Genomic DNA, 27603 nt, shown 5'->3' with positions numbered 1-27603 from the left:
GGTGTTAGGGGTGGTCAGGGAAGATAAACCCGGGAGCAGGAAGACTCAAACACGTTCATAAGGTTTCACAGATTTACCTGAGAGTCCAAACAAATGTCACAGCACAGGAACAGGAAATAGAAATGGGAAGCACGATAATTGCAGGCAGCTGTGACCAATCAGGGAGAGGCTACAGCTAGGCAGGTAAAAAAATATCAGTAGGGGGCGACCATAACACGTGGTTATAGAGTTGGACAGGAAGCATCATCCTCTGTGTTTGATTCAGAGGTAAGACGCCATTCTGGAGGTCAGTTTAGTGCGACTGATTTGAACATAAAACACATCAAATGCTGAGATTTATGCTAGTGGTGTAACCCCCTAGCTAAATTGCATCTGGTAGTGTTCGGGCTTCATCCTTCAATCCAGGTTGTCTTTGGTTCAGTGTTTGAGTTCAGTAACGTTAGAGGATTGCTGGATAAGTAGTTGGTGAAAATGTCGGCTAAAGAACTGTTTAAGCTAACAAAGAGTTTGGGTGGAAACGGGCCGTCTGCAGGTGAGGTCAAACCTCTACGGGCCACAAAGGTGGGAACTCAAGAGAGAACCACTTTCACATTTCCGGCATTCTGCGGGCGACGGGTCGTAGCGAACACACACAAGGGTGAAGTAGCTGAGACGAAAGCGCATCCTGTGGATTTTTTAGTTTTGGTAGTTAGTGTAGTTGGTGTGGACATCCTACGGGCGTCCAACCAGCACTCATGTGCACATCCCGTGAGAGAAGCAAGTGTCAGTATTCACAACATGGCGTCAGGACGCCGTACGACAGCATCCCCTGTACGTCACAAGTGTCAGTAACTTCCATTATCCTTATAAATGCATTCACCACACACACGACAATGGTGCGTTCCATGTTCATGACCCTTGAACTGGTCGCACGAGTCTCAAGGGAAACTTCACGACACCCCTGGGCTCCCCCACAAGATGCAGCCGCTCCTCTCTATGACCCTCAATGGACCCGGACGACCCAAAAGCCCACAGGACCCGTGCATGTGACTGAGGCCTAAGCATGTTAGCATTAGTCTGATATCAAAGCACAAAAAGACCAAACGAGTCTTTATTGCTGGAACTTCTTTTTGAAGTTGAGTCACAGAAACTGGACTTAAAATCTTCCTTCTTGAAGCGTTCAGTCTGAGTGGTGCTGGGTTTGAGCCCCGTATATCTGCTCCAGGTCATTCCAGAATGAGAAAACGACTTGGAGTTTTGGCCTTCTTTGGGAGCAGAAGACAACTTCTGTCTGAAGCCTCATCTGGACAAAGGAGAACCTTCATGACATAGAACTTCATTATGGAAACTGTGGTTTTTGAAGGCCTACGGACGTTTCTGGGCTTGTGGAACTGGGCGACAGTCACATTTGTATAGTAAAAAAAAAAAAGATTCTACCTATATTAAATTCTCCTTTCATCTGTTCAAACTGGGGGTTTCTCACTCAGCGATCAACTAGAGTTTCCCTCCGCTTGACCCACCTTGACATGGTGGGTGGTTTTAGTAGTCTGTGGGTGGAGGAGCTGGAATATATTACTGCGACTCCACCCATGGAGCCAGCAAAACAGCATCTCTACTGCTCTCTCCAGAGCCGTGAGCCACTGCTCTGCTTCTTTTTAAATGTCCTCTGCGCACTCAAACAAACACTGTCTGCCCTGCAATAAGCAAAGACCAACATCCTAATATATCTGCTGTGCAGAGGCGCTGGAGGGGGAGGCTGGTAATGAGAAATAAAAGCCTCGCTGGTGATCTGGACTCCAAGGCCTGCGAGGCAGCTTCATCGCATTACGGCACGCCGATGTGGAGTCCTGAGAGCCAAGACGAGGCAAAAATATGCAGACAAGATGGTGCAATAGCGAGGCGGATGGCAACAGAACCCTCATTCCCCAGTCCTGCACCCAAACCTTAGAAGACTATAAAAGATCGACAGCATGAGAATATTTCCATCTTCTGCATTTATTGGGTTTTCTGTCTGGAGGCCATCATAGGAACGCTGCGAAATCGGAAGCATGAACGAGTGAAAACCCTGTTTTCCTGATGGACCAGCATTTATTCTGAAATCAGTTACGATTTATTGTGATTCTGCTAAACGGGAGTCGGTTTAATTGGAACGTCCTGAGAATTCAAGGTCGCGGCTTGCAAGGTCATCCAGAGGGCAGCTGGGAAGTGCTGTTGGAGTCACCCGTGCGCGCTAATTCCTACGTCTGAGTAATGAAGAAGAGATTTTTCTTTTTGTTTTAAAACGTCAGTTTACCGGTAATCAAGGATCACAAATAAGAAAAAGAACAATTAGTCACATAGAAAAGGAGCATAACATGGTTCACCATTTGACACAAAACATAAAACATTGTCAAAGCACCAGATTTTTGTTAAAACAGGACAGTCTGAAAAATGAGAATTCCAATTTTAGCCAGAAACGAACTGCATCAGCTAGAGGTTCACCTGCCATCCTGCGCTTCCTGCTTATGTGAATCGCAAGTTTCGCCTCACCAACAATAAAAATAAGCAGTTGCCACTTCTCTTTGTCTATCTTTCTTGTCCCCGGACCCATAAATAAAACAACGAATGGAAAAAAGTCACATTAATTAAATAGAGCAAATACAGATGTTAAAAGAGTGAAGAGACCTGAAAACCTCTTACACTGACTAAAAACATCATCAGCAGCAGTTTTTATCTCTATCCTAAATGACTGCTCGTTATTATTCTCCTGCTCTTTGGTTCAGATCCTAATGATGCTCATTTTACTGTTTTATCTTGGAACTTCTTATTTAAAACTAAAGGTTTTATATAAAAAAAGGTACAACTCAACAATTCTAAATCTTAAAAAAAGGAAAGTTTGGTGTGTTTTCTTTGATTTGCTGTCACGTCAGCTGGAGTTTGAGGAGACTGTACCTGCTCGTCACTGCGGTGATAGTCATTGTCCTCCTCTGGCTTCTCCTCTCCAGCTTCCTTGTTGGTCGTGTCCTCTGATTTAGCATCACCTGATGGGTAAACCACAGAGGAACAAAAATAACTGCAGAGTTCAAGTAGGAAGTTATGACATGCTTTTATTTTGTTAATTTGGCAGAATTGTTTGCATTCTTCAATGTTACAAGAGTTTTGTCCTGCTTTCAATGTGAGCAGAAAGACGTGTTTTACTTAAACACAATAATAATCATCTAAATGATAAGTTTGACTTCAAATTCTGATTCTGAAGTTTCAGAGACTCGTTTCCCAGACTGGACTTGCGTTCCGTCCTCCATTTGCTTCCTTCATCCAAAAAAACCCAGCACATCGGTAAAGAACCCGTCTTGGCGTGGGACGAGTTGGCAGCATCTGGGGGTCGTCCTGACGTTGATTGCATCGTGAGAAAGGTGCAGCGCGGGTTCTCGTGTTGCTCATGGACTCTGACGTGTGTGACAGCTAAAATGTGGTTCCCTGGCAACATGGAGTCTGTGCCACCTCCAGCTTTTGATCTATTATTTATTTGGGCTGCAGGCACATCCACCATCCAAAACTTCAGTCCCGCAAACATTCATATAGAAATCACACCACAGCGGCGGCGGCAGCGCACAACTTCCTCGTCTTTCCTCAATGGCTGTAATATTGTGACTTTTTTCCAGAGCTTCTTGTAAACAAAGTGAGTGAATCTGGAAGAGTTTAAAAAAAAACGTCCCCGTCACCAGAAAGTCTCGTCAGGCTACTGCTTCGTGTCCCGCTTGCTGAGGGGGAATCACGCCCCCAAAGGAAAGCTTCCAACCTTTAGAGCCACACTCAGAAGTTTCAGAATCATCACTCCTGTGCGTTTGTGCAATCTAAACAACACTTTTAAATCCTGAAAGCGGAGACAATTGGATTGTAAAAGCTGGGGGGGGGTGCGAGGTGATGCGTTTGTGTGGGAGTTAGCTGCGTTCTCTGCAGACTCATCACTCCCCCGCGCCGCTCCATTTTCTCCCGTGAAGGTAATTTGGAGCGAAGCGTCTGCGGCGAGTCGGGTTCGCTGGCGTGGAGCCTCGCACTGTCAGCAGACGGAGACGGGAGGGTTCTGCAGCCCAACGTCAAATGCTGGAAAATGGTGTTTTTAACCCGTCTTTGTAGCAGAAAAACAAAAGCGGTTTGGAAAAGAAGAGATTGTGACGAAGAAAAGAAAAAAGCTCCATGCTCCGCCCCTTTTAAACATCCACCTGCAGACCAATAGATCCATGAACGTCTTTGTTTTGAGCTGGAATCTGGATCAGAAATGGACGGCAGGATGGCTACGATATTGGTCGCCATCTTTGATGCAGACGCCAACGTTGGGTTGGGGTGTGATGGGGCTGTAAGCTAGCGTGTAAACAGATGGGTGATGGGTTGTGCCACAACAAATGTCCGATGAAACTATGCCCTACAAACGGCATCATCAAAATTAAAAGATCAAATAAAGAATCCCACAAAACGTTTCCTACAGCTAGGCTCCATATAAAAGGTGAGCAGAGAGCCTGGAGGTGCTTTATGAAGCCATCTTGTTAAAATATATCGCGCTGATCGTCCCCACTTCGAGAGAAGGAGGAGGAGGAGGCAGAATATTTGCTGCCAAGAAATGATTTGCAAACACTTCACAGCCGTTTTATTGCCATAAAACGCAGAAAATCTGCGGCTGCCTTTCATCCCTCAGGACGCCGAAGAGCCTATTTGTTTGCAATCTCTCTGGTAAATCACAGACAGCCGATGTAATAAAAGCCTTTTTCTTCTCTGCCTACACTCTTAAAACTCATGGCGTGCTGAGTCTGAGAGTGAATAACGTGGCGGAGGAGCGGCTATGGAAAGCAGCAGCTAGCTGCATACTTTTAGGGTTCCACCAGGAGCAGGAACCAGACGCTGTTGATCTGCAGTTTCTGCCTGATCTGTGCAATTTATATATATGTTAGAAGTTTACGATGGGAAAGATTAAAACTTTCTTATGGTGCTGATAGGCACCGTGTGCTCACCCTGACCTGTCATGGGCAGCATCACTTCTCAAAAGCGCCACCGCTGTGGCCCTTTTGAGAAGTGATGCTGCCCATGACAGGGCAGGATGAGAAAATGAAACTCCTAGTTTACATCACAGTCCTTTTTCTCTCAACACTGCCTTCCCACCATTCCATGTGTAACACCTGAAAACCAGCATTTTGGCTTTTTTTTCTTTTTTTTTTCAGTTCATTGTGTTCTGCATTCTGATTGGCTGCAGACGACTGTCAATCAATCTCCTTCCTGTCGTGTCTCCTGTACAGAATGTGTTCAGTTTGTCAATTTACATAAACTTTGAGAGTTTCAACGTAAGAGAGAAAAGTGGAGAAGGTGTGTACATTTTAAACGCTTGTAAAGGGGCGCAGCAGGCTCCGCCTACTTTTATTGAGGTGTCTTATTGGTCAGTTTATAACTTAAACTACAGAAAACCTATTGTTTTAAAATTGCTTTGTCATAATTCTTTTTTTATAGCCTGTCTTTTACCGTGAAGCACTTTTATCTTGAAAGGTCCTATACAGATAATGTTTATTATTATTATTATTTTTATTAAAAAATATCATGAAAAGCAGAGGATTATCAAGAAGATGTTTTAAAAAAAGTATCAGATCCAGAATGGTTCTTCTGGCTAATAGAATGACTGAGTAATAGCTGTTTAGTTCTCTATAGAAGTCTTGGAGCCAGCAGGTACTTCCTGGTTGGAACGCCAGGTGGGAGGAGCCACTCGTTTCCCACGTGCAGTCGATGGTTCGTCTGTTCCCAAACTGCGTTTCCGTTTGAGCGTGTCCTCTGTAAATGGCGTGTGTGTGATTCGGATGAAACGACCACCACAGCTTCGGAGCCCTCATTAGCAGGGAATCAAAGAGGCGGTTTAAGGCGGCGATTAGTCCTGCCGGCAGGACGGCCTCTGGACGCTCATTCCCCGACCCCCGCAGCGGTGAGCCGCCTCAGCGCAGCCCGGAGGCTCACCCCCCCCCCCAGTTTCTTCAATAACCTCTATCTGTGGGGTTTAATGGCTGCCGCTGGTTGTTTCTCTAATGTCAGTCATTAGCGTCTGGGCGCTTTGCTTTTCTACAGCTCCGTTGGAAAGAGAGGCGTTTATCTACACCGTTAGGACAGACGCTGGCGGTAGCGACTTCTGCCTCAGTCAAACCAGAACCGACCATCATCCAAACCCAGTCTGAGGAAAGAACCAAAAAACTGAAATGTCTCGCCTAAAAAAATCCATACCTGCTCAACTTATGCTGTAACATTTAAACTTTTCAGTGCCACCTTAAATATGATGACCCCTTAAAGTCCCACTCCAATCTTCTTTGGGTCTATTTATCTTACCGAGTCTTTTGATTACGATTACAAATTTTTTTTTTTTAGCAAGAATCAAGTTTGTGCAGAGCATCAGGAATCCACCTCTGAGACTGTTGGCACAGAGTGAGCCCGCCCCCCTTCCCCATCATGCATCTGTTTGCAGATACAGTTTGGATCCAGATTTCAGCTCAGACGAGGAAAAACAAAGACGTTCAAGGATCTATTGGCCTGACAGTGGATCATCGGAAAGGGGGCGGAGCAGGGAGATGGAGGCTCGTCGATTGTGGCACCTACGTCACAAAAACCATCTTTTTCCAGCTGATTCACCACGATTATACTCAGAAATGCAACTTTAGTTTTAATCTTCTCTCTATATTGCCTGAATTCACAGAAAAATGCCAAATTAAAAGCTCCAGTGGTTCTGTATTAGCAGGGTAAATGAAGGGATTCCTGGGATTTTAACTGTGAGTTTGTGGGACCTTATGGCGAGAGAGAAAAAAAAAGAGAACTGTGGCAGGTTTTATTGTTTTCATCCAGGATGGTTTCTAGAGCTTTTTGAAAACTTTTGAATCATCTGGCCTTGGTCCTTATTTAAATCGAACACGTTCTGCGCTGAAAACCAGCAGGGCCGTGTGGGTGCCGGGGTCGTACCATTGCGCTGATCTAGAGGGATTTTCATGTTGCACAGCTCTCCTTTGACGTCTCCGGGCACCTCCATGCCCAACTTCTGGTAGAACTCCCTCTGCTTCTTTATCTCCGCTGCAGGAGAGACAAACAAAAAGGATGAGAGGAAAGGCTTTCAGGCTGCTGGGACAGTGGTGGCGGGGAAAAAATAAAAAAAACGGGACGGCGCTTACCCTCTTGAAGTCCCGGGACGAGCTTGTACACAATGTCCTGCATTGTTCTGTCATGGCTGGAAAGGAAAAACACGGTTGATTGTGAGCACTTTCACACCCGCAGATGTCAAACTGCCGTGTAATTTGGTGTAAAATTGTTTAACCGTCTGCCCTGATTCGTAGACCTGCATTAAAGATTCATAGAACAGGAGGGAAGTCTGGATTTTCTCCACTCCTGTGGAAATGTTTGCATCTTTCTGGGGTTCCTTTGAGTGAAAGAGCTGCCTCCTTCACTCCCCCTCTGCCCCCTTAAGAGAGCTGCTGATAAAAGGCTGCAAATCCCAGGATGACATTTATGGAAAAATGTCCGATATGTGACAAGAGGAGCGAGAAAAAGAAAAAAAAAGTGCTGTGTTGTTGACACTTTTAGGGTGCAGCACATGTCCCAGTCAGTTTCAGTGCTGAGCAGCTGGTTCTGCTGACAGGGCTGCAGCACGGGGGCGGGCCGGGTGTGCAGCGCCGTTTGACGCCCGGCTCTGACAGCCGCCGGACGGACGGGAGTCCGCCGCATCGCCGTGGAGGAAAAACATTCGCGGAGCGTGGGGCGTTTATCCGGCCCTGCTGCTCCACCAGGAGCTGCTGCACGACGGACTAAATTAGCAGCCGGAAGAGGACCTTCAAGAAGCAAAGCAGCGACCCCTGCTGGTAGAGAGAGGGTACTGCGGTCTTCAGGCATGGCCGTTTCCTCTCTCTCTGTTGTAGGCTTCAGAAAGTACATCAAACTTGAATTCATATTATAATTTAAATAAAAAGGAGTGTCTCCGTTAAGGAGTAATGCGCCAACGCCAACTATAATTTTTAACTTCTACCACTGCATTATCATTTATGTGATGATAAATGTTCAACAACATGAATAACATGTTAGATCTGCATCAGAAATCAACTCTAATCTTGGTTCGGTGTATATTTCTCTGGAGAAAAAACATTAATTTTTCTGCTTTCAATCAATAAGAAAAACCCAGAGAGTTTTAGGTATTTTCAAAGTAAAGGAGGAGGAAAACAAAGGAAAGATTTTTTTATAAAATCTTGAAAAAATAGATGGAAAAAGACAATAAAATGATTTAAAACGAAACGCCCGTGGTGATGGTTTACCTGAATTCATGATAAATAATCCTTTTTAATTAGTAAAAACAGGGAAATTGCATTTGATGAGTGCTTTGTTGTGTGTTTTGTGCAGAATTGGACACTTTTGATCCTATTTCAAGTTTTCTTTAGGCAGAATAAGGTTGTTGATCCTCCACAGCTCATAAACTTTACAATATGCTCATAGTTGTGCAAACACTGCAGGACAATATTTCGTCTTTGCTTGATTAATTAAAGTCAAAGTTGCTGTAGCTCGACTTAATAAATCTGCCCAGAGGTCGAGAGTGTCGCCCTGCAGGGGACAAGGCTCAGAAATCTGCCCCCAAATGGCCAGACTTGTGGAAGAAGCCACGATTCCACCTTAAAGTTCCTCTCTGATCATCGTTTGGTCTATTTTAAAGCGTTCCCGCTGGTCTGTTCATTATGTTTTTAGGCGAAATCCAAAAACCTGCGCCGTCCTCCAGGACAGGAGTTCACTGCCAAACGCCAAACGCAAACAGACTCGCGTCTCTTAGCTTCATTGTTTTGATCACTTGTTCCACGGTCTGATACCGGATCCCGCAGAAAGCTGCACCGCTAAAGACGAGCTTTAGAGAGAGAATTTATGAGCAGAATCGGAACAAAGAAGTGAAGACTTGAACCACTCCTGATTGGTCAGACTGATGACGTGTGATTAAGACTCCAAGAATGATTGGTGGAGACAGTTAAAGGGGCGGGACTTTTCAGAAAACAGTTATAGCTGCGGCTAAATCACGGTACCATCATTCTTATCAAAATGTCTTTAATTGAATCAAATAAACACAAAGAAAAAAGTCTTTTATATTCCTAAAAACTCAGTGTTCTATCAGGGCCTGTTTGGATGAACAAAGAGCTGCTATCCTGGTGATGGAAAATGTTTTTAGATCAGTGAAAATGGGTCATTTCTCACGGCACACTGGTTGAAAAACGCTGGCTTAGCCGACGGCGAGTTTCTAAACTAATCAATGAATATGCATTAGAGGCCTTCTGGGAAAAAACAACAACACAGCCAATAACATCGGGAATCATGTGATCTCAGATTTAAAGGAGATTAAAAAAAAAAAAAAAAAAAGGGTCTCAGGTTTTCTGCTTTCTGCAGGAGAGCGGGATGAAGAGCGACCATCAGCTGGTGTGTGTGTGTGTGTGGGGGGGGGGGGGGGGTGCATGCACGGTCCTTCACTCACCCAATATACTGCAGTGGATGGCTCTGATGAATAACAATCCTACACGTGGGACACGTGTTGTTCTCCTCCAGATACTTCACAAGGCAGCTTCTGCAGACTGCACAGACACACACAGACGAGCGCACACATCACACACTGTGCATTTTCCCACCATTGCCCCCCCCCACGCTGTGCTGCATTTGTGTGCCGCATTTTCCACAAATGTAGAGACAATAAAGTCAATAAATGTACAAAGAATTAACTACATTTCATTAAAGAAACACATTTTCTAAAAATAACTGTGCAAGCAACAAAGTAAGATACATTTAAACAATAGAAAAACGTGATTTTTGTTTTTTTTTACAAAAACAAAGATGTTAAAACTCAGCTGGTTTGAGGCGAAAGTATTTAAAATAGATAAATAAATAAACAAAAGGAACTATTTTAAGGCAAAAATCATAACTGGAACACGTTTTCTTAGGGAACTGCATTTTTTAAATACCAGTATCAATAAATATCAGTTAATTAAGGAGTTCTGCTTTGCAGTTGACTGTATTATTGTGTGGATTAAATCTTTCGTGTTTAATGGTTTTCATAACTTTAAACTGAGGGTTTATGAAGCCGTCTCCATGAATTCTGCTGAAACCAGGCTGCTGCTGCTGAAGCTGCGGCTGCCGCTGCAGTGGAGACGTGAGGTGAATCTGCTCCCTAAGCCTTCATCACGCCGGAGAGCCTGGACTCTGACGTCACAACCAGCCGCCCATCTGCGGTGCAAGCACGCCCTCTGCTGGGCAGCAGAGGTACTGACGCCGGTCTGTCTGTGACCTGAGAGGTTTTCCCAGCTGCCAACATCAGCAGAACTTCGGTTTGTGTCCAAGAGCTCCTGAGACCGACCTCCTCCCCTGCAGTGGAGTTTGCAGCAGGACGGTCGTCAGCTCGGCGTGAGGTTATGGCTGACGGGGCCTCTGCGACCTCACACGCCTCTTATGTGACTGTCGAAGAGCTTCACCTGCTCACCGGGGACGTAAACAGGCTTCACGAACCCAGAGACCCCAGAACCAACAAATAGATTTACAGATTTCTTTCTAAAGACGGAAACAGAGGGTGTTATGAGCTGTTGATTTCAGAAGGTGAAGTCCAGCACAAACCAGACGTTTTTGAAGAAAGGAAACTTTTCTTCAGGTTTAAAGTGTTGGAGGGGAAGCAGAACCCCCGAGCTGATGTTTGTGTCTTCAAAGCCTGAAAACTGACAAGATGCCGGCTCAGATTTCAGGGGAAAAAAAACACAATTTGGAGATGAAATGAGACATCGGATGACGCTTCCACGACTTTGATGACCCGGACGACTGGCGACAAGCAGGATGAATTCGAGATGCAGCTGCAGGAAAATCTAGTGTTTTGATTTGAATGTTTGAGGCAGATATTTTACAGAATGTGAAGATAAACTTTACCCGCCTGAGTTCAGGGGTACTGAAAGCTATAAAACAAACAAACAGGGACGTCCGCTTGAGCATCGTACAGGTCGGTCGATCCCAGAAAATATAGGCTGACATTAAACCAGGCTGTTGTAGAAGGTTGGAGAAGACTGATTTAAAGAGTTTTGCATAAGACAGAAGCAGCAAGTTCCCTTTCAGATCATTTAAAAACTGTAGAAGTCTCTTAAAACCGCAGATCTGAGCGCTGCTACGTGCAGAAACAGCATTTTTGCAGAGAAGACGAAGAAGAAGAAGAAGAAGAAGAAGAAGTCTCCTCCTGGCTTACAGTCAGTCCTCCAACACCAGTTTGGTTCTTCTTCCATCTGAATCAGGTTTTTACAAAACACATCCTTACATCGAGACGTTTTAGATTCACTGGAGACGCATTTAAGACGGAATCTATGGAAAAAAGTCAAAATGACTTCCAGCAGAAATGATGGAGGAAGTCATGTTAGGATTAAAAATGACTTCCAGAAGAAAAAGTCTGAGGACTCGCGAAGTTTCTAGCTGGAAATGTTACGTTTTTTTTAAACAAACAAGACCTTTAAAGTGTTTATAAAACCAGAATATAATCTGACTTTCCAACAAAAAACATCTTTTTTTTCATTTCTGATGATAAAGCAGAGCAGTCTGCCACTGAGGAGACCTTCCAGTGAATCGTGTACGAAAACCTCGTCAGGCAAATCCGCTGCTTGTGGAAAAAACTCGTCGAGAGACGAGCTTCAGGGCCAACGGGGTCGCGTGCGGGGGGGACTTACAGGTGTGCAAGCACTCGGTGACGGTGGTGGCGTCGATCAGGTAGCCCTCGCACAGGCGGCATGTGATGTGGGCGTTGATGTGACACAGGTTGATCTTCCTCGTCAGCATGTCGGGGTTCTGAGGAAGACGCAGAGACACGGGTGTCACGCCTGAAGGAGCGTCTTGTTTTTAATTCACAGCAACTTTATTAGCAATTAATGCACAACAATCAATAAGTCAATACATCCAAAGAATGTGAGAAAGCAGGTTAAAGAAGCCATGAATAATACCGCCTTAAATCAAATTTACGCAGACATTGGTAATTGTTTTTTATACATTAAAACATAGATGTGAAAAACTGATCTTAAGTTATTGTTGCTTTGTCTTTATTAATTTGTAAATAAATTTGTTATTTTAGACAATCTTTTGGTGTTTGGTTATTATTTTAGAGTTAGGCAAAAACACTTTAATTTTATGTTACGCGCCTCGAGGTTCCTCTGCTTCCTGGTTCAACCAAATTACGTTAATTCAGTCGCCATCTTTTCATGATACAGAGTCAAAGTCTGAGTCGCTACGGCAACCACTCTCACCAATCATGACGGGGCTTGTTGAAAGGCCACACCCCTGCTGCTTGAAGGAGGGCCACACTATCAAATGTTTTTTGAACGTGGGGGCCAGCAGGCTCCACCTACTTTTATAGGCATCCGATTGGTCAGAAAGTACAGAAACCAAAGACTTTCAAGAACATGTAAAAAAAAAAAACTGTCAGATCAAGAATGGTTATTTTGACCAATGGAATGACGGAGTAACAGCTGTTTATGTCTCTATAGGAGTCTGTGGGATTTTGGATTCTTGGAGTCACTTCCTGTTTGGAACGCCAGGGGGGAGGAGCCACACAGTCCAGTTCTCACATCCATGCTAAGAGAAATTAGTACAAATGAAATGGATTCTGGTTTTCACAGCTGTGCGGCCCTAAGGTCCAGTTTTCTGTGCCAATTTCAGTGCCAAGAAACAAAAAGGCGGCCCAGTCACTGAACGCAGAAACCCATCTGACAAGTTCCTCCTTTCTAAGAACGCTAATCCTTTCTAATCTACTGCTAAATGACACCAGAGCGCTTCCTCATGCGGCGTTTCTGTGCGGGTGTAGCGGTTCAGTGTTCTTACAAACACACTGGAAGATCAGCAAAGGACAAACAAAAAAACAGCAAACGGCAACAATTTCTTCTCAGCTAACAGCTTTGAAACAACAAAGCTGTTTCTTTTAGTGGTTTGACCTAAACTCCACTTTTTTCTTCCATCTTTAAAACAGAATGTGGAATAACGGTATATTTCCTAAAATAGAATTAATATATACTGTTATGATTAAATTAAAGCACCTAAATGTCCTCAATAGTGCAAATTTGTATTTTAAATAGAGAAAATAGCTTATTGATTGTATCTGGAAGGTTTAAGTTCTAAACCAAAGACTGGAATGAAAAGACAGAGCTGCTTATAATCTTTAAAAGCTGATTTAAAGTGAGCTTTAACGTCAACTTGATCCTAAAAACTCTTTTCTTTGCTCCTTGCCTCCATCTCCTCTCGTCTTCTGCATCCTCCTCACTCAAAATGGTCAGACCTAAAGAGCTTCTGCTCTGGAACATCGTGTCAGACGCTCCAAATGTGACCGATTTACAGATGGGTTGAAGGTTCAAATCCAACTTTTCATCTGACCTCAGATTAGAAACCTCTAAAGCCTTCAGTACCGCACGAACAGCCACTAGATTTTAATCTGGTCAAAGTCTTTAAGTCAAACTTGTAAGATGCGGATAAATCTGTGAACCCAACGATGACCCAATGGTAACCACGGCAACGTAATCAGCACCAACTTTGCTCGAAAACAAGCAGAAACTGGAAGGAGCGATAGAACAAAAAACGAACATCAAAGTCTGAACTTTTCCTCGCTGAAAGCTGATTGATCACAGAATCAAAGGCGTTGACATCAAAGACGCGACGGCGAGGAGGCCTGAAGGAGGTTTCTCTGTGATCCAGCAGCAGCATGAGGACCACGCTGGGCTTCCCTCACCCCCCTCAACAGCTCTTTGTCTCCAAAAGAGCCTTTCTACTTTATATCCCATCAACTGGAGAACAACCAGAGTAAATCTGTTGACGCGCTTTCATTTGCTTTCCAACAGAACCCAAACAGCTTGATGGATTGGACATTAGGTCCCTCGCTGAGGCACATTAAGCAGCTTCTGCCGTGGAAAACACGGCGGCCGAGTGGCCGGCCAACGGAAACGGCTGCAGGCAGAGGATGAGAAGTGAAGGAGCCAGAGGAGATCGTTCAGATAACGGCGGGCCGGGCTCAGGGAATCAGACACTGAGACCGAGAGCCTCCATTATTTAGAGAAATCCTCGCAGACTCTGACCAGCTAGGCTGCGAGTCAGAGGAAACATGCACAATGAAGATGTGTGAGGGGTGGTTTACGCAAGTATGGACCAAGGGCACCGCCTGTCAAATGTACGTCAAACGGACGGGTTAGTTCTCTATGATGCCATCAGGTTGAACGCGATTAGCGCGCCAAATTCAGGTCCGTAGCCTCTTTTGATGCATGTCAAATTGACTTCTCAACTCTTGTACAAAAATGTGTCCATAAATCTGACGTATGTGGGAGGAGCTACATGGAAGCACTGACTGTGCATTTACAGTGTATGACAGACATGGATGATGTAATTAGATCAGGTTTTCTGTATTTTGAAGAGTTCTACAAAAGCATCGGTAATCCTGTCTCCATGTCTGGGTTCATGACATCATTCAGAGACTCTCCCAGTACGGTAAGTCTCACCGTCTGCTGCAGGAGCTGCGTCTGAACGATGGCGTTTTCAGCGGTACTTCAATCTTTGAGACCCAGTTTGATGACTTGCTGTCCCGCGGAATAAAATTAGAGGATCTTTTTGTAATTCTCTCCACACGAATAAAAAATATGTTTAATTTCAGCAAGAGAATGATTAGATTCTCTTCTACGTTGGTTTTGGACTCAAATGCGTCACGGGCCAAAGCTGACTTCCTGATTAATTGAATTCTTCAACAAAGTTTGAACTCTAAAACATCATACCGTGTCAGAACGTTTGCTGCCTTGTCGCGTCACCCAAAACACACTATCCCCTAGACCGCCACACCACACTCAACAGTCCAATCATGCTGCAAGACCTGTGATTGCATCTGTACATTAACCAAATTCCAACACATTTCTTCCACAAAGGAAACCTGGAGGGCAACGTGAACCAGAAACGCCAAAGGACGTTTAATTTTCTCCTTCTGTTTGACGTGAAACCCCAATGAAGTGAAGCTAACTCTAATTCAGATCAACCCACAGGCTCCTTTGTTCTGCAAACTCGCCAATGATTGGACAGGAAGTGGTTTGGCGACACCACGTCATATCATCCAGCAGCTGGATTCCCCTTTGTGGCTCCAATGATGTAAAGAAGCTTTTAACCAAAATGAAAGATCACAAACTGAATTTTTCTTGTTTCTAAAACATCTACTTTGTGGTTCCTGTGGAAATTTATGAATTTCAACAACAACAAAAAAACTCTACCAGAAAAAACAACACAGAAATAAAATTAACAACAGAAACTTTAGTTAAAAAAACTACCTTTCAAATCACCTGTAGTTTTTTTAGTGTGTGTAGACAATGAGGACATTTTGCAAATGCAAAATAGAATTATACCATCTACAGCAGAATCACTGCATTTGATCAAATCAAATGTTATTTATGATGCACCTTTCAAGCAGCAAAAAGGGCAAAATTTGAATGTCAACTAAAACACAAATATCAACACAATTTATAGTAACACATGGTCACCCACGGTGACTGAAAAACATCAACATTGTGTTCTGAAGTCCAGTCGGTCTGGGAAATGTCCCACATCACTTTCATTCTAAGGAAAAATTGGATTCTTATGGGTTAAAAAACCTAAATTCACATCAATAAACACATCTTTTTCCTCTGCAAACCCCTAAACCCTGAACTCGTGGTTTCTGTGGAATTGATTGCTCTAAATCACTTTTAAGGCCGTGTCACACAGTTCTGTGCATTTTCCACATATGAAATTTCTGCGATCCATGTGTGAAATGCGTGTTTCATAAGTGATTCTTGCGTTTGTCATTCGATGTGCTCAGATGTCCGTTCGAAGGTTTCTGCCGACGCGTCTTTACTTTAATCTGGTTTTGAGCTGTTCAAAATGTTTGGTCGGTTGAGAATTACGCAGTTTACGCGTATTTTACGTAGTTTGTATGCACTTATTGCATAAATCACTAATGAATTGCATATAAACAGCACAATAATCACATATGCTGATTTCCATGTTCTTTGCATGGTTTTTTAGTACATCTTCCGTCGTTTTAACGTGGTTCATTTGTAACACGTCTGTGAAAAAGTCAAGCAAAGACGACAACTTTTCACACTTTTTCCATGTAAATTCACGTTTGACTAATTTTCATCTGTGCAATATACCTAAAATGTTTATAGTGGTTGTGTGGCACGGCCTTAAGCCTGAAATTCCAAACCAAATTACATTGAAATTAGGGTTGTGCCGATGGCTGATATCATCGTCCATCGTGATGGGTGACTGACATCCCGATGGAGAGACCACCATCGTGATGCCACGCCCCCGCCACGTTGCGCGTCGACACCATAAGCCGCGGTTACATGTACAAAATATCTTGATGGGATCAATGGTCGGATTAGAATCCAACCGTGTAGATGGGCCCAGAAAAATGTTTTCAGAATATAAAAACGTTCACTAAGGTCACAATTTCGGTCGGAATAAATCATTCGCACATGCGCAGTTTGAAAACCGGAAGGGGATACAACTTCCGCCGAGCGGCTTTTTTTCCCCAAACTTTATTGAATGTAACAATTCAATACAAAACGATAACAGCGCCGAGCAGCTATATACATTGACATGTCAGCTCGGTAAAATACGAGATGATCTTCTAAACGTGCTTTTAATAATGTTACGGTTATTATGAAACACTTGTTCGCTCATCATTTGAATTTTAATCCGTGTGGTCAGTGCTTTTTCTGAACGAAGCCAGGATTAGCAGTATGCTAACACGGGCTAACAACATTAGCTTTGGGTGGCGCTGCATCCTGTGAATAACATCAGCCTTTATTTAGTCGGGACACGACTGGAAACACAAATCCGCGTGATTGTTTGAATGTTTTCTAAGGACTGAGCGACATTTCTGCTTTGATGCTCAAACCTCTGTCTGCTGACGATCCGTGCTGTGCTCAGACACACACTTTTAGATCCGGTTCTGAGTTCGGTAGCTAGTACCCCTAGAGCTGCGGGACGGATCGCAGTCTTAAATCTCTCACACATACCGCTCATGTACCCCCCCCCCTTCCCATCAAACACAAAGCTGTAAATCCGCACTCCGCCGGTCCACTCCGCTAAGTGCGGGAGTGGACTACTTCTTTTCTATTTTGTTTGTTACTTTTTCTGTTAAAGTCACTTCCCTCAGTTTATACTGGATCATCGCAGATTAACCATTAGTTGGGAAATAAAATGAAAAAAGCAAAATAACGAATAGCAGTTATATAAGAACGAAAAATGTAAAAAGAAAAATACCACCCCCCCCCGACGATGTCATCGTCCATCCCGATGGTTGACAGCAAACATCGTCAACGGCCAAATTAGGGGACATCGCCCAACCCTAATTGAAATCTAACATTTCTACTGTCAATGTAATATTCCTGCTTGCAGCCTTATTTTGTAAGTGGGCTACATACTTTTTTTTTTCCATCAAGGACCTAAAAATGGTCAAATAACTTACCCCGAGTACCGCCATGCGTGGACTGTGGGTGGTGCTGCAGCCACGTTTCTTCCTGGTGCACGACAGAAGGTGTTAGCTGCTCATCATGGAGAGCTTCTCATGGAAGCCTGGAACAAAGGCAGAAGGACAACCGTTGGTAGAGTCCTTAGGAAACCTCAAAGTAAAACATCGGATGATAACTGGTGTCAAGAAAAACACCCAAAAAAATTCAGTTCCATTCAGCTTAAGCACCAGTTCACAACCGAGGTTGTCCTTAGCTGCAAAACAAGAAGTTAAACCCATCAAACTGTAATAATTACCGTATAATATAATCTAGTTTGGTCCATCTCCTTCAACTGAGGCCAGATTATCCCAATTCTAAAATAAAAGGCATATTGAGGTCCCTATCTGATTAAATCAAAGGGTTTTGTTGTTGTACTAAGCAAACAAGGAGCTGTTTTCTGTTTTGGTCATGTCAGAGAGGAAAACTTCCTCTAAATAAATACCAAAAAATCTGCTTTGTGGATCAATTATCCTTAGCCAAAACTGCGCTTACGGGTGGATATGGAGTGGATTTCCTGCGGTCTCAAGTAATTCTGACCGCTCAGTGAGCCCATAGAGGGAAAATGTTCATGCACATTTAATTCTACGGGCATTTTGCAAGCAGTGAACACGTATACAACACGCAAGGGTAAGTAAGGGAAAAGTAAGTGGAGCCTTCTGGCCCCAACGTCCATTGCTCAAAACGTTTGACAGATTTTTCCAAGCCCGCTTTCTTTCAATTGGTAGGGGTGTGGCCTTCTAACAAGCTCACTCCTGATTGGTCAAACTAGTGGTTGTGATAGAAATGTTGGCTTGGACCTGCTTACTGATGATTTCTGGCTCTAACATGGCGACATCCACATACCGAAAAAGTGGCGTTACACTCACTAGGTCCAGTTCTCATACACAGTCAATGCCAAAAACCAGAGTGTGGCAGAAGGACGACAGCATTCCTTGTGTGGCCTAAGCGTCTGTAAATTACAGTATCCTAACAAATACAGTACAATACGTTCACCACAGTCCCGACAATGCTACGTTCAGTTTTCATGACGTCCCTTAAGGTGGCCCTTTGACACACCTGCACTCCTCTTCAGACCCGACCATTCCTCTCTGTGACCAGCCACCGACCCAGACAACCTAAACACCCGTACGGGTCAACCCTCCGCACAGGTGCACGTGACCAAAGACTTTTAAAATATATATATAATCCAAAAAATGCAAAACTGCAGTGTTTGGGTTTCATGGAGGTTGCAGTACTTGGTGCAGGTGTTGTCCGCCACAGTGGGAGGAGCCTAAGAGGCCTTTAGTGCGATGAAGTAGTAAATGTTTTGGTCCGAAAATATATGTTAGTTTAAGAACATTTCCCAAAATATGTAACAGCTTTTTTAAAACAAACATTTTCCATAATTCTGTTTTGATGATCTCCATTTGATTTTTCATTTTTAATTCAGATGATCGGCTTATAACCCAGAAGTGGATGTTTCTGCTCCTTCCCCAGGATGATGTACAGAGGTTATGATAAATAAATAAGGAAGCCACCCAGTAGTCGACCGCTCTGGCAGCTCAAACATACAAAACACCACCTACGCTGAATGACTGACAGCAATGAATGCTTGCAGGAAAAGAGCACACAAAGACGCTTCCACACAAACTTCAACACACAGCTGTCCTCCGCACTAGAATTTGGTTTCTGGGCGATTCGCGGTGCCACTGCTGTGCAGTTCCAGGCTGCACAAGGCGAGCTCGCCAGTCCTGACCAAACGCCAGGCCCCCAACCTGAATTTCTACCCCCCCCCTTGCAGAGACATCTCCAACCGACGGCCTTAAGCTCCACCTCCTCTGTCGGCGCATGAGCCTGCTAAACCAACGACAAGTGAAGCAGTTATGTCGCTTCGCTGCTGTCTGTTGGAGAACGCCGTGTCAGCGCCTCATCTGTCGTGTTTTACACGCCCGTCTGCGAGGAGGAGCCAAGGTGGGTTTTTTTCTGCTTCATTCGTCCAACCAGACACACATTCTGCCCTTTAACTCCTGAAAACTTCACACAGTTCAGAGGTTTAGATGGAAATAAACCAAAGGAAGAGTTAAAGAATGTTTTGATTCATTATAAAAAATAAAAATAAACTTGTGGGCATTCTGGTTTATTTTTGACTTGAGATGACTCATTTCTACCTTCTCAAGTCAAAAATAAACAACAACGCTCACAAGTCTTCTCTTATGAGTCCAGGTCCCAGATTTTACAGTGAAAAGGGGGTTTCTATTGTCTCCCATGCAAAACAACAGCAATAAAATAGTAAAGACGCACTCTGTTGAGTGTTGCTAGTAAACAGCAAAAAATAAAAAGAAGCCCCTCCCTGCTTGTCCAGTGTGAACACTATGGGCTAAACACATTCAAGAATGTGTGTCACATGCCTGGTGTTTCTGCAGCTTCAGACGTAAGCAGCTGAAAGCTCTAAAGCAGCCAAACAAAACATACAATCAGCCAAAGAAATGTGAGAATGTCAAAAACAAAGCTGTGGCATCCACGGAAAAGCACATGGAGACTGATGGTGGAACCAAAAGGACACTAAAACTCATCTGAATTTACTGTAAAGCTTCTGGACAAATGCATCCGGAGTCAAACAACCTCTAAGATCATCGTGTTCAGACTAAAGCAGTGTTGGTCTAAAAATGAGAAAGACCCGCTGAGGCTGAGATTAAGCTCATAGTTTGAACGTCACATGCCAATTTAATGACCAGACCTCCAACTTTAAAGCAGTTTTATCCTATAAAATGTAAACAAACATAAAGAAACCCTGTCTTTGGTGTTAGACCCACATAGCAGAGTTCAAATATTTATTTTAATTGTGAAGTTGGACCATTTCCCGTTCACATGAATGGAGGTTGATGATGTCCACACACAAAAAACCCCTAGTGGTTACACTATGAACTGCATTGGCTCCACTGACGCCTGGTAAAGAGCTGTTGGCCCTTGGTTTGAACTCATGAAAAGTTGGCTCCAGGCTACCATTCACTCCTTTTACCATCTGTGTTTACTACTGTGAGACACGTCCCGGCTCGTCTTCATCACAAAAACCCAACAATTACTGCTTTATATTGCGGCAGCAACATCATTTGGTCCTCTTACAAAGTTTGTGAATCCAGATCACAGCAGATTTGAGAGTTTTCTCCTACAGCGCTGAACTTCCCTGACACACCAGACAAACCTCTTACTTGAAGGGTTCACTTTAAGGGGTTTTTGACACATTTCGAGCGGTCTGTTGTTCTTGGTTTTATCAATTTAAAAGGACTGTTGGAGATAAAAACAGATTGTTGACATCATGACATTCCCTCGACCATTATTAGGTCCAGGGAACGATGTCGTAGGTTTCCTCTACAGGCAGAGGATGTGATGCACGCTTGAGAATCACAGCGACTTAACAGCATAAACTTTGGGGTTTGGCTAGACTTTAGCACGGAACGGTTAGCATGATGTAAGCTTTAGAGGTGAACAAACTCTAGCCGGGGAATCAAACCCTTTTCTTCTGAGGCAGCTGAGCTAACCGCCACACCGCCCTCACAGCTCCACAGATAATACAGTTGATAAAACAAGTTGAAGCAAAGAGCCGTGACTGTTATTGCACGAGTGGAAAGAAAGCATGAAGGGTCGGGTTAGAGGCGGGAACAAAAGCTCTCCACTTTTATGTCCTGCACTGGGAGGGGGCAGTCAACCACTATTGGTGCCTGCATGCATGTGTCCATGACTCAACCCCATCTCCACCACAGTCCGGAAAGAGTGCAGGTCCCTTCCCAGGACCGGCGCCTTAAAAGCCACCCTCCTCTCCAGCGGCTGCCCCTCCCACCCAGACTGTGACAGACTCAGAAATTAATCTGTTCGTCAACAACCGGATGAGTAAAAAAAAAAGCAACAGGGCAAATAGTTTTTCACCTTAATTAAGAATTTCACATCTACATGTACCTGGAGAGAAATGAGGAGAATGTGGATTCCAGCAGACGTTCAGATTTTCAGAATAAGACGTAATCCCTTCCACTCGCCCGTCAGCTGAGAGCAGCAGCAGAGCAGGAGCTCCGAATTTGGCGAGGAAGCTCTTAATCGGACCGACGTCTGCGGTGAAGATCAGAAAAGCAGGACCTAGATGCCCGACGGTTGACCGTTTCTTTTTCTCTTTGGGTTGTTTGAACACAAAAGAATATGCATCTTTTCTCCCATCCGTTTCCATAGCGATGCCAGAGCGCCGGCCACAAATCCAACTGCCCGTTAATGGACTCGTTGTGCTCAGGTGTCGTCCGGGAGCAATTACTTTAAAACCGCACGGCTACCGTCTGAAACTCTGTTGAGTGTTTAAACTGAAGCCAGAGGTGGGCGTGGGGGCCAGAATTCAGCAGGGGACGCGCATCAGCGCCACAGCGGCCACTTCAACGGGTGGTTGGACGTCCAGATGACACCATTTCCATGTATTTATGAGGCCATGTGGCTTAAATAAAAGGCCAAAAGGCTGGATGTGAGTGATGAGCACCACTCAGACCGATGTATGCTGGGTAATTCTGCACAAAAACAACAAACTGTCAGAAAATCTGCAACCTGACAACCCTTTGAAGACCCACTCCCTCCATCTTTTGATCTATTTTTAGAGTGTTCACAGTGGTCTCTTTTTTTCCCCCAATCAGAAAACGTGTCGCTTTTTAGGACATAGTTTCAGCGGAGCGGCAGTAACAACCCCACCCCCCCTTCCCATCCCTGTTTTTGAGAGTCTTCTGGCGTAATTTCTACCTCACAAATCAGTCTTTTTCGGTCTGCTCCTGAATCACAAGATTTGAATAAAGAAATACTCAGAAGCAACATTTTAAGCTTCATTTTGAAGAAAAAAAAACACGTTAAGGATTTTTTTTTTTTTGGAATGGGGCTTTAATGAACCAAACTAAAGTCCAACAGCTTTTTCCCCCACATATCAATCATAAGATTTCAATATCGGACAGAAAAATGTGTTTTCCTCTCATGTGGCTGTCAAAGTTTTTTTTTTTTTTCTGTATTTTTATTTAGAATCAACACCAAAATGAGGGAGTATACATCTTCAGCAATGACTGAAGATTTCTATTTGGTGTTTTTATTACTTTGTGACCTCCTCTCTGTTTGCATTTAACGTAATATCAGTTTTTAAATAGCATTTATAGTTTTTCTTTGTAAAATTATTGGAATCATTTGGTTGGTAGATTTCTTTTTAATCTACCGACCAACTTGGCTGGTGAGTCAAAAAATAGATTTTTGACACTTTTTGTTAGAGACAATTTCCAAAGGAGATGTTAAAATAATATGTTTTTTGTTCAATATATTTCATCACATGTAAATTTTGTTAAAGAAAGTAAAAGCAGGGAGAAAAAAATGATTAGAATTCAATTTGATAAGAAAACTGTGAGATGTATTTATTTTTTGGCCATATTGCCCAGCTCAACGGAAGTTAAACTTTCATTTAAAACTCCCACATCAGAATCAAGTCCTCCTAGCGCAACTGCGAATCCCTGACAGAGTAAATTTATTTTTCTTTTCATTTAAAAGAAAAAAAAATCAAGTTTGGAGCTCCCCGATTGGTTGAAACTCCCTTCCTCGTCTAACTAAACCCCTTTTGTTCCTTTTGGGGTCATGGGGGTGCCGGAGCCCAACCTGGACTGATCTCAAGTCTGTCTCAGGGCCACAATCACACACTCTTACACACTCGCATTCACACCTATGGACAATTTAGAGTAACCAATGAACCTGGGACGGTGGGAGAAAACCCACGCATGCACGGGAAAACATGCAAACTCCACACAGAAAGGTCCCCCATTGGTGTTTGGTTCAGGTCCCCCCAGCCGGGACTTGAATTGGGGCCTTCTTGCTGTGGGGCAAAAGCGCTAACCACTGCCCCACCGTGCAGCTCAGAAAATGGGCTGAGTAGTTATGGGCTAAACTCATAACTATTACTGAACAATCACAACAACATGTTCCTATTTTTAAACAGCGTGTTTGGACTTCCTGTCCATGAGTGAGTGAAACTGCGGCCGTTATGGTTCATAGACTCATCAAAAGTCCCAAAGGTGTTGGACGGAGAACATTACTGCAGCAGCGCTCTAATGCACAGGGATGTAAACAGGAAAGGACTCAGACCAGATACGATTACAAATGTACTTTGAGCGGAGAGAGGCAGGACTGTCGTCGCCTAGGAGATGGAAAATGCTGGAAGCACCACTTGTTTGTACACAAACATCAGGCTCAAACGCAATAAAATTGGATGTTTTTGCTGGAGATCTGGAGCCTCCAATTAAAGCTGGAGGTTTATTGCTTCCTACACCTTCAAGATGGAACTATGAAGTCACTCTACAGCCTACTCCATGGCAGAGCTGTCCGACTTCGCAGCGCTTTTCCTGCAGATCACACCTGAATCAGGTGAGCTCTGTCCATTAGAAAGCTGAAAATCTGCAGTTTAAAGTCTGGTTTATTTTTGACAGGGTGACGAAAAACTTCACACCATTACTATTATTATGGTCTGCCCTCACACCAACACTGCATGGACTTCTTAGGGCATAAAACGTCCAAGCAAGTAAACAGCTGGGCCCTTGTTTTGTGTATTTGAGAAGACGAGTAGATCAAAAACGACATTGTTGCGCAATTCCTTTTTGTTTTCCTCTCACTGTAACCTTTTTTTTTTAAATACATACTTATCCTGCTCTATTTCCATTGGAATTTCCCCTCTGCAGGACGAATAAAGGATAATTTCTCACCTTTCGGCACCTCCCGTCTGGAGTGGCCACAGCGAATCAGCTTTCACCGGTTTGCACCGATTTTATGCCAGATGCTGTTCCTGACACATCCCTGTGTTTTATCCGGACTGGGGAAAGGCACAGGGGGGCCCTGTCTTGTGGCTACATAGTTGGGCAGCAGCGTGACCCACACTGGGAGCTCATTGCACCCCTGGAAAGTGAACCCTCAGTTTCCCACCTGTCAGTCCTACACCCAGCCTACTGACCCGTCCACCTGCTAAGCCATTAACGAAAGTCAAAAAGTAATTTTTCTGTAATTAATTTTTTGCCATTAACGCACTACCACATGCTTCCTGCTCTGCTCCATTCTGATGGATCCGCCTGCAGACAAACAGATCCACGTTCGTCTTTGTTTTCCTCGTCTGAGCTGGAATCTGGATCAAGTTGGACGACTGGATAGCTACAATTGCTTTTTGTTGTATCTCCAATGTTTGGTTGGGGGTGTGAGGGGCTAACGAAGAGGGGAAAGGGGGTGGGGTTGCTCCGCACCAACAGTCCCGCCCACAACTCAGAGGCGAATTTCTAATGAAGCTCTGCAGAAACTAGGTCCACGAAAATGACACAGGTTTTTTGATTTAGGCTCAAAACGCCATAACCATAATGCAAAGATCACTGCTTTGAAAATGGATCAAAAGATCATCGGGTCGGGTCTTTAATCATGGGGCTGTAAGCTGGCAGGAGAAAGTGTAAATAGAGAGCTCTCAGTAACGACGAGGGGAAGGGGGGGCTGGGTTGCTCTGCGCCAACAGGAGAATTTCTAATGCAGCTCTGCAGAAACTATGTCCTAGAAAACAACACAGGTTTTTTTTTAATTTTGGCTAAAAACGACATCCTCAAACACGGTCATAAAAAACATTCTTTAAACATGGGGGTGGGAGTGTGATGGTGGGAATCTGATTTCGAGCCTTTAGGATCAAAATGGCTTTTTTTAAATAATAAAACTATGAGTTCTGTTCTACGCAAGAAATCGTGAAAGTGAAACAGCCTCTAAATTTACTGTTTAACATCTGGGATAAATCTGATAAATCTTTCAAAAATTATTTAAAAAAAAAAAAAAAACTATAACCTTTGAAAGCAGCATGCAGTCAAAGAAAATAGCCCACAATGCAAAGCAATGGGCTGTTTTAGGCCCTTTTTGATACGACAGAGAACTGTAGCTTTGGCTGCATTTACACTGCATGGTTCAAGTGTTCCAATTCTGATTTTTTCCTCTCATGTGGCACAGATCGGATATGAAAAATCAGCATGGATTACGATTTTCTCAGATCGGAAATAAATCGCATACAAATCGGATACGTTTGCGCGATTTGCGTGTGCCATGTAAGCAGACAAATCGGATATCCTCCAGTAAATGCGAGTCGTACGTCAGTGACGTCAACTCAGGACACCACCCACTGAGATCACATGACTTATTCAGGTGCTTTTGGGCGCTGATTTTGCTGTTCGAGGACAGCTGGAGCCCCATCAGCGTGTTACCCTTCAGCCTCAGGCTTCACACCGTAGTCGGAAACCGCTGTTATTTCCAGTCCGGTCCCGGTCGGGGCGCAACCGGTAAGCGGGACACCGTTGCTCTGGAACAGGCTAGAAGCCCTTTATTTCTTTGTTTGGATCAAACTGTTGGTACAGCACAACGTCTGCAAACACTTCCTCATTCAAAACGCAGAGAGACATAACCCGGCCGAGCAGTCCTCCTTTTTCCTCTCCCGCGCATCCCCTCTCCTGCCTCATCCAGGAGCGCCCAAGGCAACGCCTCCTTCCGTCGCTGCGTTGCCTCCATGACAACCGCAGTCACACAAAATTCCGACGGAGGTCCGCGGAAGGCGGAAATGCTGCTACGTAATCCTCAGAACGTCTACGTTTGATAGTTTCAGCATTTTGTAATGTAAATGCAAAAATCGGATACGGGTCACTTCTAAAAAATGATGTAAGCGGGTCGTCAAAAAAATTGGAAATAGTCAGAAAATCGGATTTGGGCATCAAGACCTGCAGACCTTCTTCCTACTGTCTTCTAGTCTGAGGAGCTCGTTTCACTACAATAAACTCCACGATTTTCCGGCTGCACCTTGGTCTTCTGAAAGCAATCCAAATAAAATAAGCAGATATATTTTAGGAGTCCTCATTTATTCAAATTCCACTGAAGGGACTTCAGTGTCCTCCCACAATGACACGGTTCACCTTTTGTGGTTTCTCTGTCTCATCAGTTTTGCATGATTTTTGTTTTTTACGGCCCATTGTGTTTTGCATTCTGAATTTACATAAATCTTTGATCGCGGTCACATATTTGTTTTTGCTCTGTAATACTGGACTTATTTTTCTATGAAGGTTTGAACAATTACTTTATCAAAAAAAAAAAAAAATACAAAAACATAATGAAAAAAATGATTAATCAATTATTAAAAATGGTTAAATTAATTGACTATTAATGATTTTACTTCACTTGCTCCAAAAAAATGGATAAATTGATTCATGATTTTTCCTAATGTAACATAATTTTGCACATATTTTTAACTTTTGATACTTGATCATATTTTGCTATGAAAATTCCTGGAACAGTGTTATGTCTACTTTACTGATATAGTATTATTTTTTAATCATATCAATGACTTTTATAAGTAACATAATCTGCATATATTTTGGATACTTCATTGCCATGTTGATTTCTATAAGTTATTTTTTACAAAATAATTGAAGTAATTCATCTTTGTCATGTGCTTTATTGATATTTCAAGATTCTTAATTCTGTCTGATTGAATCTAGGAACCGGATATTGATAAATCATGTAATAAAATGTTTACGGTAGAACAAGGGTGGGATTAGATAAATTTGCTTCCTTCCACTCCCTTTCAAGCAATATTTATTAATATGTCTAATTATCCAAAGTTTGATTAGTTCTTGTATGAATGTATAACTGATGATTGTATTGTTTTTGTGTATTATTCCTATTTGATTGCTTGAAATAAACCATTTCAAATCAAATCAAATCAAAAACAAGAGAGAAAAGTGTGAAAATGTCTGAATATTAAGTGTGTCGTGAGTTTTACAGCCTTAAAACAGCTAGAATTAGTGTAACAAAGTAAGACCACTACTTTGGTGACATCGTCTTTCATGAGTTCAGATCAATCTGTAGCCAAAGAAGCAAACTCGGACGTAGACTTGGCTTCATTGACACTCTCCTAAATCCATTGAACCCCTCAAAGCAAACCATCACTTGGATCCTCATCTCCAAAGCAGCCGCTCAGATAAAGTCATCGTCTGATTCTTCTAACATCACCGCTAATGCAGCACTACTGAAGCGTGTGAAAGGTTTTCTGTAA

General features: G+C 43.4%; 1 protein-coding gene across 3 annotated transcripts in view; it reads right to left on the bottom strand.

Annotated features, from left to right (window-relative positions):
- The window catches only part of pcgf3 (polycomb group ring finger 3), a 61361-nt gene that overhangs the window by 12783 nt on the left and 20975 nt on the right, over nt 1-27603 (bottom strand). For 2 of the 3 annotated variants that reach the window (XM_078954418.1, XM_078954417.1), the window contains exons 2-7: nt 17477-17583; nt 11679-11796; nt 9467-9563; nt 7143-7198; nt 6937-7044; nt 2911-2999 (exon numbers count right to left, since the gene is read on the bottom strand). In XM_078954418.1, coding sequence (XP_078810544.1) covers nt 2911-2999; nt 6937-7044; nt 7143-7198; nt 9467-9563; nt 11679-11796; nt 17477-17491 — 483 coding nt within the window. In that variant the 5' untranslated portion in view covers nt 17492-17583. Of the gene's footprint in view, nt 1-2910; nt 3000-6936; nt 7045-7142; nt 7199-9466; nt 9564-11678; nt 11797-17476; nt 17584-21452; nt 21689-27603 lie in introns of those variants that run through there. The other variant, XM_020706818.3, reaches the window with a different exon arrangement.

Source organism: Oryzias latipes, chromosome 10, assembly GCF_053564925.1.
Source record: "Oryzias latipes strain Hd-rR chromosome 10, Olatipes_Hd-rR_3.1".
Classification (NCBI taxonomy): domain Eukaryota; kingdom Metazoa; phylum Chordata; class Actinopteri; order Beloniformes; family Adrianichthyidae; genus Oryzias; species Oryzias latipes.
This window is presented reverse-complemented; position numbering and strand designations above follow the sequence as displayed.